At 40.8% G+C, this 15,779-nt stretch overlaps 1 protein-coding gene across 1 annotated transcript; it reads right to left on the bottom strand.

The window, feature by feature from the left end:
* Positions 1-1,310: 1,310 nt before the first annotated feature.
* LOC117832066 (dual specificity mitogen-activated protein kinase kinase 6-like) lies at positions 1,311-15,443 on the bottom strand. Its single transcript, XM_034711025.1, has 12 exons — positions 15,090-15,443; positions 11,061-11,133; positions 8,699-8,747; positions 8,504-8,617; positions 8,142-8,261; positions 6,708-6,824; positions 6,394-6,445; positions 6,150-6,277; positions 5,592-5,669; positions 3,855-3,994; positions 3,594-3,639; positions 1,311-3,360 (listed from the first exon to the last, which is right to left on the bottom strand). The coding sequence occupies exons 1-12, from the start codon at positions 15,106-15,108 to the stop codon at positions 3,283-3,285; spliced, it is 1,014 nt and encodes a 337-aa protein (XP_034566916.1). The 5' UTR covers positions 15,109-15,443; the 3' UTR covers positions 1,311-3,282.
* Positions 15,444-15,779: the final 336 nt, after the last annotated feature.

Consider the following 15,779-nt stretch of genomic DNA (forward strand, 5'->3'; position numbering starts at 1 on the left):
TGTCTTTGATTTGGCTGGCCAACCACTCTTCTGCACAACACAGGACCACGGCCTGCAGTCTCCTGCCATTGAGTTTTCTCATCCTGCCATGAAGTCTTTGACGGACACACTTGAAGCAGAGAAGGCTGCTCAGAGTGAGCCTTTGTTAACCTCTGTTGTCAACATTCACAAGAAAAGAAGCACTCAGAAAGAGCCATCAAGACAAGGTTCTCTATTCATCAAACATCCTGAGGAATCACGACTTGTCAAGAAGCCTGTGGGGACTTGTGTTTGCTTACATAAGGATGTTTACATGAACAGTCAATGTCACTCTACAGGCAAAAGACAGATATAAAAACATATTTACTGTATTAAATGAATCAGAAAATGACATTGTAATTCCATGTAAATAATAATTTTCAGAGAACTATCTTGAATAGAATCTGCTGTGATGGGATTACTTAAGTTGAGTCTAAAATGCCCTATGTTGAGGTGAAGTTTCACTTCTCTTGTGATAGAGCCAGACACTATTTTAACCTTCAGTCTAAACTCTGTTACCTTCTTCATAGTATCATATGTGAGAGGCTTAAGAGCATGTCTTGCTGACAGGTGTGTGAAGAGAAAAGTAAGAGATCTGGAGGCTGCTGCCATTTGAAACCTAAAGACCTGACTTTCCTTTTATCAACTGGATCATTCAGCTCCAGTTTCTCGATTACAGCACGTGGCTGAAGGAATGAGAGTCTTAAGTGGAACCGTTAATGGAAATAAAGAGTGTCTGAGTCAAAGCAGTTTGGCAGAGAATCTGAAGTGTATGGCTGTCAGCATTAACGTGATATCACAATGCAATTACAGTCTGATGTTTTTGTTCTTCTTAGCACACCGTTGCTGAGCTGCAGGTCTTACTGCTTACCGTTGCTGCTGTGATGGAAAAATGACAACACCACTGCACTTTTGCTCACGTCATTTTAAAAGATTACCAGATGTCTCAGTTGACAAGTCAAAAATATAATGCACCTTGTGAGTTTAAGCTACCACTTACAGGCTGAGCATACAGATGCAGCTGATCAGACTGGTATCAGCAGGCCACCACATCACAAAAGCCTGCAGAGCACTATTTTGGAGTGTGAAAATGTTGGATTGTAAGATATTTTTCTGGCATTAGACGTGTACATATTTTTCTAGTAGATATCTCCCAATAACTGAAGTCATGTGCCACCATATTATATGCAGATATTCCTGGTCCCAAGAGGATGAAAGACCACACTAATGGGAACTAATATCTTCCTTGCTGAACCTGAAGTAATTACAAAAAGAAAGCTATAAAACATACATACTGAACAATAAAGCCTTTATTTTTTGTCTTTCCATAGTTCAAGTTTGTCAGTCCCACCCAATGAAAAGGTGGCAAATAGAGTGAAGGAGTAAGAGGTAGAGCAAGTGTTCCATTCTCATTGTGATCAGCGTAAAGTCACTTTTACACGCCAAGGGAATGGCCATCCAAAGAAGGCCAACTTAAACCAAAAGAAAGAGGAGAGAGAAATAAAAAAATTATAACAGCAGCTTCTTTGTGGTGTTGCTAGCTTTCCCTTATTATTCACAATCATAAATACTCCTGACTCACTGACTTTTGATAAAGGTCGCACTACAGTGTAAACCAGAGAGGCGATGACTGCCAGCCATGAAGAGACCCATGGCAGTAATCATCACTGTCGTTGCCACCATCATCACAGTCTCTGAACACTTGGAGCACGGGGGGGGGGCGCTCTGCATAGTATGGTCATACAGAAGTGACAATGGCCGCCCACCAAGGACTGAAAAGAGGCTCTCGGTCCAGCACTCAAGAAGAGTATGACCTAGGGAAAAATAAATGGGGTCGTCTCCGCACGAAGGAGAGCAAAGAAACCTGAGCGGTGGCGCCTGACAGCACATCAGTCCAAAATAGGTGTACGACAGTCAGCTGGCCCTGTGAGTACAAGTGTTTGTGTATGACGTGTCACACTGCATTAAAACTAACTACCAACCACTCTACCACTCAGCAGCACTGCCAGGTTAGGACAGTGCCATGTTGCATTAAAAAAGGAGATAGTATTTACATCCTCAACACATCAATTATTTCCCTAACATACTGTCTGGGTAATGCATAATAATAAGATCTCTAGGGAAACAAATAAACATAAGTGCCTCATATGAAAAGACTATGCTGACTCAAGAACTGAGAAAGGTAGACAAAAAAAGTTAAAATGTTGTTGAAATAAATTCAAAATGCAAGCCGGAAAAGAATAAAGACCAAAAATACAATTAATGCAGTAATTCATGAGAACAAATTGAAAATTGGCACAGAGAAAAAGATAAAGCTGTGAGCTCGATTAGGCAACCCCTGAATACTTCCAGGAAGCAACTATGGCAGCGATGACGTTGACTTGTAAATACCAAAGAGGAAAGAAGAGTAAAGAGGGGGGTGACTGCATGAGGGGCCTCAGCTCGGATCAATACAAGTTCAGATGGTATCGGATACTTCACATTCCTGCCTCTCTCCAGTCGAGAAATCTAGGAATGACTTGGAACTCCTCCCATCCAGAGTGTAACCTTTGACATTTTGTATGTTTTTTTTAGTCTTCGCGCAGGAGTTCCCAGAGCTCGTTTTGCAGCCCCCACACTGAGCAATCGATTAGAGAAGAGGCAGGTGGAAATGGTCACCTGATGCAATGTGACAAATAAGGCCCTAGTCCGGTTAAATTCACACTTATCAAAGATATACAGTATCAAAACTCTGTATAATGAGAAAAACATACAAACGCATATGCAAATATAGCTTTCAATACACAACAACATACACATTAACTGATGGTTTTGCAGATGAAGTTCAAAGTATTCATACAATATGTGTCACAAAGAAATAATGGCTGGCTCTGTCTGTTTCTGAAGAGAGAAATAAAAAGGGGGCAGTGGGGCAAAAAATCGAAAGAAGAAAGACAAGAACCACAAAAGCAGGATCAGTTCATATCTGTCGTGTTGAATGATTGCACACACAGGAAGCTTGGAGGAGTAAATTAAACCTCTCCAGTTGTTTTTTTTTTTTTTTTTTTGAGCGTACAAGTTCATATTACCGCCACACCCCCCACTCCAGTGCTGCTTGGCTGCTGTCAGTCTTTGGGTCATCCCCCCCCCCCCCACTCCCCTGTCGTGTGCGGGTGCATGAGAGTCTGTCATTCCAGTGAGTTTAAAAAAAAAAGGTAGGCCATTGGTTTGTTTTGCTGAGAGGTCCCGCCTACCCTGATGAGGGCGGAGCCAGGTCGGAGCCCATCAATCATCCAGGATGACCTTGACAAAACTGGCCACATCCGTCTCTTTGGAGTCATGCAGAGTGAAAAAAGGATGTTGCTGCATCATAGAACAAAAGACATTGTTTTAGTATGGCGAATAATGGTTTCAATGATGCCTGTGTTGTTGTGTAAAAAATACACATCACCATCATGATGAGTTATTGGGTAAGCCTGGCCTCTTGTGGACAAAAGCAAGCACAATGAACATTCTGACAGGGATGTGGGCCAAGAAACAAGGTAGCATCCTTTTTAGTGTTTTTGGTGAAAGAGGAAAATGCAGAAGGTACCTACCATCAATTCAGTATAAGCTGGTCTCTCGTTTGGTTTCTTTCTTAAGCTGTAAAACAAGAGAATGTAAAAGTGAGAAAAATAGTCCAATGACAATCATTTAGTGTCAAGCAGATGTTTCACAGATCCAGATTATGCCTCCTTTCTAAGTGAACAAAGAGCAAACACTGACCCCTGCTGGCTCTCAGTGTGACTCTACAGAAAGCTGAAATGAGGAGGCAACGCTGAGGGAAGTATGTAACAGTCATTGAGTGTGACACTCACCACTGGGAGATGAAGTCTACAAACTCTGGGGAGAAACGGTCAGCGGGCAACACTGGAGATGGCTCGTCCACCACCTGCTTAAGCTGCTGGAACGGGGTTCCCCAGGAGTCGTAAGGGAATTTCAAAATGGCCAGCTCAATCTAGGAGACGGAAAGGGGACCAATTAGAGGAGTTTGTTTGGGCATGGGTTTTATTTCATTACAATGTATACGAGTGCGACATCTACAACAGCTTTGCGAGCGAAAAATTGAAAAACTAGAATTACTACTGTGTCAGAAATTCTGCATTGCCGGCCCTCCTTCATCTCCTTTAGCGTAGTTTCGTAAATGTGCTAATTATGATATTTGATATATTTGATAGATATATATATTGAGAAGTATGTCTATTTTATCTGACAGATGCAAAGTAAGAGGAGTGAAATGATCATAAAAATGCAAACTCCTGAACAATGTCTGACTTAAAAAAGGTTTATTATTATCAGTTATCAGTATCAAGTGTTGGTGCTACTATTTCCTAAGAGGGCTTTTTACCTGTTGAAGGTCTCATACCCAAAACAGTGCTAAGCTGGACAGTGTGCAATTAGACGGTGTGTGGGTTTATCTGTTTTACATCTTATAATACAGCTTGGCTGTAGAGAGTTTGTAGCACGATCAGCTATCTCAATACGGGGAGCATTTGGACAGAGTTTGTGAAAGACAGTGAGGGAGACGCAGACGAAGAAAAGTCAATGGATCTGGGAGAGGAGAAATAATGTCAGCTGGGAGCTGAAACAAAAGTAAGAGAAATCTGGTCATCTCCTTTTTTTTCTCTCTTTTCTTTCCTTTCTTTCCTCTCTTCCCTCGTGAAAATGGGGAGTTGTGGGAGGAAGAGTGTACAGCCTAACCCAGCAGGAGTGAGCTCCAGCCAAAACAGGCTTCTCGCACTGGCTCTGCTTCCACTGTCCTCTTCCTAGTATCTCTCTGTATACTGTTCATTCTGTTTTCTCTCTTCCCCATGTAAATTAGGGAGTTGGGGGAGGTAAAGTGCACAGCTAGAGCAGGCAGGAGTGAGCCATAACAGGATTCTCACACTTGCTCTGCCTTTCTTTTCTTCTTTCTAACATCTCTTTGCATACTCTTCATACTGCTTTTTCTCCTGTCCTCTTTATGTTGGTGTGAGTTTGGCGGGCGGTGAAGGCTAGCATGGAGAGATGATGGTTTTTGGGACGTTGGAGCTAACTGTTAAGACTCCCTGAGGTGTCATGGGCCTAACTTAACTAAAAAACGGTGAAGGGAGATGCCCACTGTGATGTGCTGGCTCTTGCTGCCCATCCATCCCCATTTATCCTCATGCCTGGGTGTTTGGGGACTTAAGGGACCATATGGTACGTTATGTAACTTATCGGTAGAGCATAAATTGTTGGGATGAGGGTGTAATAAGATGGGTTTCTTCGGTGTGCGTATCCTTTCATTCGAGCACAAGTAACTTGTGTTTATTTTAAATACTCTTATAATAAACAGACAATAAAAACGCATTACAATATTTAGGTAAAATAGATCATATTTCATTTGTCACCTGTGTTAAGAGAAGCTGAATTACATGCACCCAGTGGCAGCAGAGTCAATACACATAGGATCATTTATCATAAAAGGAAAACATTTCTGAGCATCTATCCTGCATTATTCTACATTTGAACTAAAGAAAACAACAGAAAGAGGGGCAGCAATAACGTGACTTTAATTGATAAACGTTACTCACCATAGTGATACCAAGACTCCAGATGTCTGACTTGACACTGTAGCCTTTCTGGTTGAGGTCAGGGTTGATCCGCTCGGGCTAAAATGGAATTACAAACAACAGATGAGAAACAAAACACTTACGCCGTACCTTTAGAACAATTACAAATAAACTTAAAAACAACAAAACACAATTGGAGTAAACAAGGACAAAAAAGTGCTATGTGATTAATGTTTAACAAGAGTAAAAGTTCCTTATGTTAAGAACAGAATCAGAGCAATAAGAAAAAATCTATCAGATGACTGTTTCGAGGGGATTTAAAATAATACATCAGTTATGTGCCCACATTCAAGGCTACACACTTGCAAGCTTTCAATTAAGGTTTTAGTAGTGACTTCCTTTGTCTAAGGGGTAAATTTACATGCAACCGGGCTCCTCGCCTGTGGATCTCTACTTTTACCCCACTAATGAGGAGCTGGAAGCCCTTAAGAGTCTGACACAGGTAACCCTTAAGAGGATTCGTCAGAGAAACCTCAGCTAGCTGGTTTCTGGAAATCTTCACCCCCTGTACCCACTTACCGCCATGTAAGGCTTGCAGCCTGCATCCATCGTTTTGGCCACAGAGTCCACCAGGTGGCCACTGATGCCGAAGTCGCACATTTTCACTTGGCCCTCTGTGTTGATCAGAACATTGGAGGGCTTCACATCTGGACAGGGAAGAGTGTAGTGAAAATAATGAGAGAGATCAGAGGGAAACCAGGTACGAAAAAACAGCAACAGGACACTTTTATATATACACATGATGATGCCATCTTCTGATTACCTCTGTGGATCACTGACAGATTATTGTGCAGATGCTCTAATGCCTTGACAATCTGTGAAATGAAGAGAGAAAAGGAAGGAAAATGTTGAATTATTTTCATAATTGCTCGACTATTTCTTAATTGCACATGTAAACACACTTGAATCTTATATATTTTATGTAGTTTAAAGGCCAATATAGAAATCAGCATTGCAAAATTAGCGTAAGCTATAAATGCTGTAGTGTGTGGCATCAGTTAACTTGATTCATACCTGACCCTATAGAAACAAACATCAGTAGATTCATCAAATATTAAAATATGCAATAGGACATACAGCCACTGTGATCTTGCCCAAGATGTCCTCGGGGATGTCTCTGCCCTTCTCAATGACATTCTTGTAGAACTTATCCAGAGACGTGTCCATCAGCTCCATGCAGATCCAAACATCACCCTAGAAATAGACATCACCCAAGAATAAGAAAAACAAAAGCAGGGCACACGCCAAATAAAACAGGTACATCACCATATACAGGTGCAGCCCAAAAAATTACAATATTGTGAAAAAGGCCTTTATTTGATGAATTACGCATCAATGCGGCGTGGCATGGAGGTGATCAGCTTGAAGCACTACTGAGGTGTTATTTAAGGCTGGTGTGCTTTGATAGTGGCTTTCAGCTGGTCTTTATTTTTGGGTTTTCCTATTGACAAGTATCCCACAGATTCTTATACGGAAATGAGGTGAGGCGAGATGACAATCAAGCAGAGTAGTATCATGGTCAGCAAAACATTCGGTGGTAGTTTTGGCGCTGTGGGCAGGTGCTCAGATCTGCTGTAAAAGGAAATCAGCATCTCTATAAAGCCTGTCAGCACATGTACACCTGAAGGGCTCTAGAATCACCTGGATGGCAGCTGCATTGACTTTGGAACTAATAAAACCAACAGCAACAGATGACATGGCACCCAAAATCATCCTGCTCTGTGGAAACTTCACACTGGACTTAAAACAACTGGGATTCTGTGCCTCTCCACTCCTCCTGACGCGAGGATCTTGATTCTCTTGTTTTGGCTGGAGCTTCAAATGAAATGCTAAACTTGCTTTCATCTGAAGCAACGACTTTGGACCACTGAGCAACAGTAGTTAATTTTCTCATGAGCCCAGGTAAGACGCTTCTGGCGTTGTCTCTGGTTCAGAAGTGTCTTGATATTATTTCTGGAAGATGTCTGAGAGTGTCAATGCTCTTGACATCAGCCTCAGTCCACTCCTAGTGAAGCTCTCCTCTCAAGGCTGTGTTCACCCCTGTTGCTTGTGCACCTTTTGCTACCACAATTCCATTCCACTTTCCACTAATATGCTTTGATACAGCACAACATAACAGCCATCCCTTTCCACAATAACCTTCCATGGCTTACCCTCCTTGTGGGGGTGTCGATGATCATTCTCTGGACAACTCTCAAGTCAGGAATCTCCCTAAAGACTGTTTTTTTTTTTAACTGAACTTGACTGAGAGTAACTCAGATTCTATACTGTTTGAATGATGATCAACTCAAACTGGAAAATAAATGTTTAGAATGTGTTAGTTTTTCTGTTGTTGTTTTTTTTAGCTTATGGTCCAAATAAAAAAATGGAAAACACTTAAAAAAAAAAAGTTTACATGCAAGGAGTCTGGAATATATTACATTTTCACTCTTAAATAACTGATGAAAATATTGAACTTTTTCACCATATTCTAATTGACTGAGATGCACCTGTATGTCATAGTTTATTCACCTCTCTGAAGAGGGCGCCATAGAATGTGACTGTGAAAAAGCAGTCCACTGTCCTCATGGAAATGTCCAAGTCCATCAGCAGCCTCTTCTGCTCCAGAGTGTTGACTGTGGCACGAATCCTCTGGAGACACAAACGTCACACATTAGGCTGTCAGTGTCATCAGTGAGCAGATATAGCTTAAATCGACTGGTGTCCTGTAACATGTAACATGACATAAGTCCACTAGATCTCATCCAAATGTTTACTACTTGAGCTCAAATGTTAAATGCATCTTTGAGTCATGATGGTACTATTTTAAAAAGCATGATACAGTTACAGAGATGCCAAAATCAGGTAACCCGAGCAGCAGCTTCTCAGCCTACCTTGACAGCCATGATAACCCCGCTGGGCACATGTCTCATCTTGTGCACCACTCCGTACGCTCCCCTCCCCAGCTCTGCAATCTCTTCCAAGTCATCGGCCTTCACCACAAAGTTCTGAAAGGAGGAGGCAGACATTACATTAATGCGTGAAGGTGTTCAGCAAAAAGAAAGCACAGAAGTGGGACTGTATGTTACCTGATCTCCAATTGTGACACAAGCTTTAGAGTCGAGATCTCGAGGTGGGCTGTGGGGAGAGAAAAACAGAACTTACGAGTCACATGTACAGTTCCCATAAGTTAAAAATACAGTTTTATTGACATCTTACACGGTTAGCCACCAATTTGCCAATATCTTGGGAAAAACACAAGTGTGTTTTTATGCGCACTCTGGGTTAAAGATACTTTAGCATTAGTCATTTCCTACAAAATACTAAAACACATATCTATGACTCATTCTACACTTGCTGACAGATTCTAATTTAAATTCCAATGAAAAGCTTCTTTAATTTCTTTTGAGTCCCTCCCCAATGAAAACAGGACCAACAAGCTAGCAGCCATGGGTCAGCACTGTCTTTTTGTTTGAGCTTTCATTTCATTTTTGTCTGCAGCAAACAGTAATCAAAACCAGAGTTAAGTCACTCCCTCGCTTTTCAGAGGAGTCATTTATTATGCAGATTCAAATACTTCTTTAAGTTGTTTCATGGGCACTTAAAATCCATAGTACTAGTACTCTATGGTTCTTTATAATGACAGGTTTTATGCATGTTTTGAAGAGATATTTCAAATATGTCAAAAATAAAATAGTCCAAAAATAATCTAGCTAGCTTTTTCTTTTTAAAGAAAATGATGCACTTGAAACTAGAGGTTGGAATGGTAGGATACTATACAATAATGATGTAGCGGTTCTGCAATAATTTATACATAGATTGCATGACAGTTATATAATGATACATCAGGACATCTTATAACTGAAGACTACAGAGTGCATCCTAAGAAGAGAAGTGTAAGATGGATATAATTAGCAACACCACAAGGAGTCATGAAGGGGTTATCCAGTGAGTCTCACTGGAGGGAAGTCTGTTTAGAGGGTGGGATCTATTTTAGAATTAAATGCTTATATTTGGCACTAGTGATATGATAATTGTGTTGCGTGATTTAGGACTACAGTATACTGGTGCGCCTCAAAAAAAAGGTTTAAGTTGCCACAACTTAAAATGAGTAAAGCAACTTAAAAAATAAATATTCTCATATACTTGGATACATATTTTATATTTTTGAGCTGTGGGTGATGATTATTTTAAAAAATGAAGAATATAACAACTTTAAAATTTTTTAGTTTACATCTAATGGGTCTGAAATTAGTATATTTTCACGTTGTTAACTAACTGATGTAAAATATGGAACTTTTTTCACCATGCACTGGAAAGAATGCCCCTCCAAAAACAAGAAAATAAACTTATTTCAAGGTACTTTTACCTTGAAATAAGAAAAAAAAATCTGCCAATAGAACAACTGAAAATTAGCTTGGTACAATTTCTCAAAATAAGATGTAATATTTAGAAAACTATGATCTTAAAATTAGCAGGGAAAACTTATTTTAAGCAATATTCTACCAGTATTTCAAAGCTTAGTGTCTCAGAATAAGCCAGGAATGCTAACAATTAGTATTTGTACACTCAAAAAAAGATTTTTGCACTAATACATTTCATGTCAACTTCTTCATTTGAGATATATTCACCTTCATTTGAGTTGTATTATAGCGGCACTTCTCTTGGTTTAAGACCATCTTGTACTTGAAATAAGATTACAAAGTTTAATTTGAGCATTTTGAAATATAATGTCTTCTCATAATTAGCTGGATATACTAATATTCAGTCATGTTGTTTTTTAGGATAAGCCAGCTAAGCTCAAATGTAGGTATTTCATTGTGTGCATGTAGTTTGAGGATGTATATTTCTTTATCTGATTTAGAAGAAACAGTGCCTGAAAACTGTAACCCACCCTTAAAAAAATCCACTTTTCTATCTTTCTTTCTTTTATCAATGGAGCTGTTTTCTGATCGTTTCTCCAATAAAATGCATTTACTTAAATCAAGTAAAAGATTTGTCTTGAATGAAGATTATCCATCTTCTACAAATAAGATTTCAGCTTGAAAAATGAAATGTAAAATAAACCTTGTTTCTTCTAAATTACAACTCAAAACAAGATCATTTTCAAGATTGTTTGACTTAACAAGATATTTAAGATGCATTGTCTTAAAACAAGTCCCTCCATCTTGCTCAAATGTTACTTGTTGAGTAAATGTATCTTAAATCAAGTCAAGACATTTTGACTAAAAATGAGGCAATTTCACTTGGTAAGATTTTGAGTTTTTTGCAGTGTATTCTAACATTATTTTATTCACTAGTATTGTCATGTTAATATTTTGTCCCACCCCTGCTGAAGACAGTCTTTAACATGCCAGAAAAATGTCTCAGCTTCAATTTCTCCTTGCTTCTTGGTCTTTATTTGCAAAACATATAGCGGGGAGATGCATTAAAGAGGAAAAGAAGCCTTACGCTGCTGCCGCTGCTGCTGGAGGCTGCGCAAACACTTCTTTGGGGAACTTCAGCCCAGGGTTCTTCTTCTTCCCTAAGAGACAAAACAATTCAGAACCATGACTTGAAACAACTCTAAACGTGATCAATAAAGTTGTATTTAGCAGCAAAACAAGCTGGTAGTACCAGCTTTGTTTACAGAGGGACCGTGGCAAATAGACTTGACTTCTACAGACTCTTCTTTGTCCATTTGACAGATTATTGAATGTTTGAGAAGAGGTTTACAAGTTCTAATTCAGAAAATGAATTTAATGCACTGTGTGATTTATGTGTGGATCTATTCCTGTTCTGGAAGTGAGTTCTGTTTTCAAGGTTACAATCAATTTGCAGCTGTCTCTGACACAAACTATAGCAAATGTTATCTAAGTGGAGATTAGGTGTACTCAAAGCTGAAAGCTGAGGCCCTGCAATAGAAGGAAGGTGGACTAAATGACTAATCGACATTGGTATGATGACTCAAAAATGAAGGGGGGGTTAGGAAGGGAGGGCAGTTAGAGGGAAAGAAGCTTTCATTCCGGTCATGATTTTTTTATTTTTTTTTAACATGGCATCATATCAACAGGAAATATCTCTGTTACACATTTCTTACAGTCAACTTTTGGATCTTGTAAAGTTTTCTAATTATGTGAAGTGAGATGTTGCAAACTGCTCAGCCCTTGATACCCGCTGTGTTAAATCAATGACAGCAGTCCCATTCATAAACACAGCTTACCAGCAGCCTCTGGGACTTCCCACAAGGGGCCACGAGTCCCTGCCAGAATGACACAGCTACCGGGCCTACGAGCAGCAACACAGGAAAAACAACTCTCCACACACGGACGCCCGTGTGTTCGGCGCGTTCTCTTTTTGCTGCAAGGTCGACAGGAAAACAGAGCACTTTTCTTGACCTCAATGTGTGTGTGCTTGGACTTGGCCACGATTTGGCCCACTGGAATACGATGAGAAACAGTTCAGAGTCAGACCTGGCTGCTTATTTCCTGGTCTTGTCCTGTTGCATGTAATTATTCTACCCCAGTTCAGAGAAACTGGTTTAATGTGCAGCACAAGTCACCTTCCCTCTAAAACAAATGCAACTGCAAAAGTTAGCGATGGGTCATCTCACTGGCATGATTAGAACTCATTATTACTGTGGGCTTGTACTTGCTGTTTAGTGAGTCACACCACTCCTGTGTGGAGGAAGTAGAGTTGGGTAAACCCCTTCTTTCTAGAACAAGCTGGAAGGGAAGTGAAGTTTTGCAAAGATTTTTAAATCCTATGGCCTTTCATTGAAATGTCAGACAGGTCCATTTTGTGCTGGAGCCTTAAAATAGTCCCACAGTGTCTGGACAGACTACAGCAGTCTCATGTGGTAGGGAGAGATTGAAGTGTGATTTACTCACACATGCTCAGTCCAAAATAGACTTTGTGTTTCCTCTGCGTGGGATATAGCAAGCGCACTCAAATCCTCCCAATGACCTGACCAATGAGACAACCTTTTGTTCACGTTAACAGAATTAGGGCAGCGCCAAACACGATGGTGCGCTGCAAAAAACATCTGACACGGCACAGCTGTTCTAGAGCTGTTAGAGATCTCTAATTACGCTTTGCAGCCACAGGAACACTAGCAATCTCTTAAATACAAGGACTTCATAACTATGTGTGTGCACTAATGAAGTTAAATGGACTTGAAATAAGGTAGCAGCGTTTTGGCAGAGACCCTGTGGCTTCGACCGGGGGGTGGGACATGACTCACAGCCGGTCAGACTCCACACATCTGCTTAAAACACAACAACTGTCAGGACCCCATCGGGAAATATGATGTCACTTCACTCCGCTTGCTCCTTGCTAACTCTGTTAGGGCCAACTGAGGCCAGCCTCACATTGCACCCTTTTACTGCAAGACCTGCAAGGCTATGAGGTCTGGCTGGATAGAACACACTAGCGCCATGATATATCAGACTGTACATGTGCAGACAACATGGATTAAAGCAGTGAGCATTTTAAGGTAGTAGGTGATACTATGGACTGAGATTTGTGCTACTAGAAACTGAAATTGAATAATATTATTTAATTTGAAAACATGATTTGAAATTTAAATTAATGTTTTGAAACTGATTTTATTTGCTTTGAAATTGTATTTAACCCACTTGAAAATTTAACTCTCTATTTACCTTAAATTCAAAAATAAAAAAATTCAATTTCCCACAATTCAGATTCAGTTTTACAATTCAATTTCAGTCCGTGAGGATAAGTAATCAGGCATGTACATCCTGCATGTACACTGCTGGAATTCCAAATATGGCAATTGCATTCTGCATTAAAACAAACAAACAAACAAACAAACAAACTGCAGACATGTGTCATTGAAAGTGTATCTTAAACTGAAAAGTTTTGCTGATGCTGAGAGCATCTTTCAGCTGCTACAGACAGTGAAGCAGTGCACTTTTACAGGAAATGCAGCAATTCTTATAAACCCAGAGATGTTCCACAGAAAGTATTCAGTGTGGAATAATTGCATACGTCATGTGAACAAGAATTTCTGGATTGTGCACGAGGGATCAAAGTGTCAATAGCTGCCTGGCGAGTCACCATCAGGAAGCTCCAGCCTCAGAGTGGGTCCATATACAGAAAAAAGATGACTCATGCACAGATAATCTTGTGCACCACCCTATCAGCTCTGCTAGGGAGAAGAACCCAATCTCCAAACATGCCTCAGCAATACCATGAAAAGCAGCACTTGCAAAGCACTGCACTCTGGCCCACTGCACCCCTTGACCACCCAAGGTACAACTCCTTGTAGAGGCTATGAGGAGAGAGAAAAAAAACTTTCACAGAGACACCTCAGGCCTGCTTCGGTGCACACAATAATTACAGCACAGAACCTGTGTAGCAGCTATAGAGTCTCTGCTTTGCAGCCAGTGAACTGTCAACAAAGACAGCGGCTGCTCTAGGTATTGGTGCTGCAAGTCAAAACATGCCATGGTAGGCCGAAGGCTGTGATTGCACTGTGAGCAGCACCCCAGCCAATCTACAGAGCCCTCTCAAAACAGTGTGTACTCCCGACCATGGTAACGCTAGTATGATTGTGTAACACAGCACAAGCGGTGAACTTGAAATGTAAATTGACATCATCATCACCCCGTGTGTGTGTGTGTGTGTGTGTGTGTGTGTGTGTGTGTGTGTGTGTGTGTGTGTTAGTATGTATGTATGTATGTATGTATGTGTGTGTGTGTGTGTGTGTGTGTGTGTGTGTGTGTGTGTGTGTGTGACGCAGAGGAAGGACCTTGATTTTTCCAAGGAGTGTATTTTATTCAACACAGTGCAGTAATTATTACACTGCACAGACTCCCAGGCAGGCGGAAGCCGAGTGTTTGATAGCGCCCCGACTCCTTGGCATTGCCGCCTGTTTTAAAAATAAAGTTATTTCCACCCACAAATGGAGGGAGAGAAAAAAATGCATATTTTATAAACGCGGCGCTGAAAACATTTCATGGCTAACACCGAAGAGTCCCAACACAATCGATCAGTCATGAGTCAGGAGGCCGAAAAATACAAACACCTGTGGTCCCAGTGTGGTTTACTTTCCCCGAAAGCGAGAAACTGATCCCAGGGCGGTGATTTCCAGCTAAGGGGCAACTTGGTTCATAATTACAGCTTGGCAAAAGTCCGTCATTGTCGTGAGATTGATGTTAGCTAACGTTAACCACAACACGGGAAGTTAAAGAAGCGATGCGACTAGCTTTAAAAAAAAAAGTGGCATTAAATATAATTTAGCACACAATGATAAGGTCTCAGCCGAATACCTTCATACTCCAGGATGATTTCGCAAAATGATAGAAAGAAGGAAAGACATGCTGGTTAGCTTCTTTCCTCCTCCCATACGTGCAGCTTTCCACCTGGCAAGGTTACATTTCTCAAACATGGTTAGCTAAATTACTTACACGCAAACTGCATATCGGTATTTAATGTGTATGCACGGTTGCTTAAAAACACAGCAGAAATAACACTTACCTCCTTTAGACAGAGACATTTCCCCTTTGCTTTGATGAGGGGGAAGGGAAGCACAAAGACTTTTGCCTTTTTCTACTCCCTCCCTCCCTGCATCAAGCCTTACACCCGCTCAGGATCGCTGGCTTGTGCAAAAAACTAGCTGCGATAAAAACTCAACGCTTGTTCTTCGTGCAATCTTTGCGCTTCAAACAGCGGCTGACGCGCTCAATGATCGATCAAACGATGAATGCACAACTTTCAATAAAGTCGGCGAAGTATTTACACTTCGAGTAAGTTTGCTTACAAAACCTGCACTTTTAGGGTGGCCCAGGGGTGGCCAAAGTCTGACAGCTGAAGGTTCCAACGACGTAATGACGTGTTTCCTGTCGCGTGCTAAGCATTATGGGATGTGGAGTGTGATCGCTTGAGCGCTTAAACATAAACCTCCCAACCATCAGTCACAGAAATAAAACATGTTAAATGGCCAAATAACTGGTGACGGACAGCAACGAGGTAGATTTACTTGAGCACTGTGTATGAGTAAACTTTTTGAGTATCTATAATTTACTTAAGGCTTATTTTTTGGGAGAAACGTATTACTTTAACTCCAAAAAATTTGAGAGGCACCCTACTGCAGGCAAGATGGCGCCGCCACAACATCCACACCGGAAGTCCATACCGGAAGTCCATACCGGAAGTGATTCTTTAACC

The sequence above is a fragment of the Notolabrus celidotus genome, chromosome 20 (genome assembly GCF_009762535.1).
Source record: "Notolabrus celidotus isolate fNotCel1 chromosome 20, fNotCel1.pri, whole genome shotgun sequence".
Taxonomy (NCBI): Eukaryota; Metazoa; Chordata; class Actinopteri; order Labriformes; family Labridae; genus Notolabrus; species Notolabrus celidotus.

Excerpts from the sequence above, each read along its gene's own strand:
- LOC117832066 (XM_034711025.1), bottom strand. Across the intron at positions 8,618-8,698 it reads GTGTCACAATTGGAGATCAG|AACTTTGTGGTGAAGGCCGA; the intron begins GTAACATACAGT and ends TCCTCCTTTCAG. Across the intron at positions 6,825-8,141 it reads ATGGCGCCCTCTTCAGAGAG|GGTGATGTTTGGATCTGCAT; the intron begins GTGAATAAACTA and ends GTCTATTTCTAG.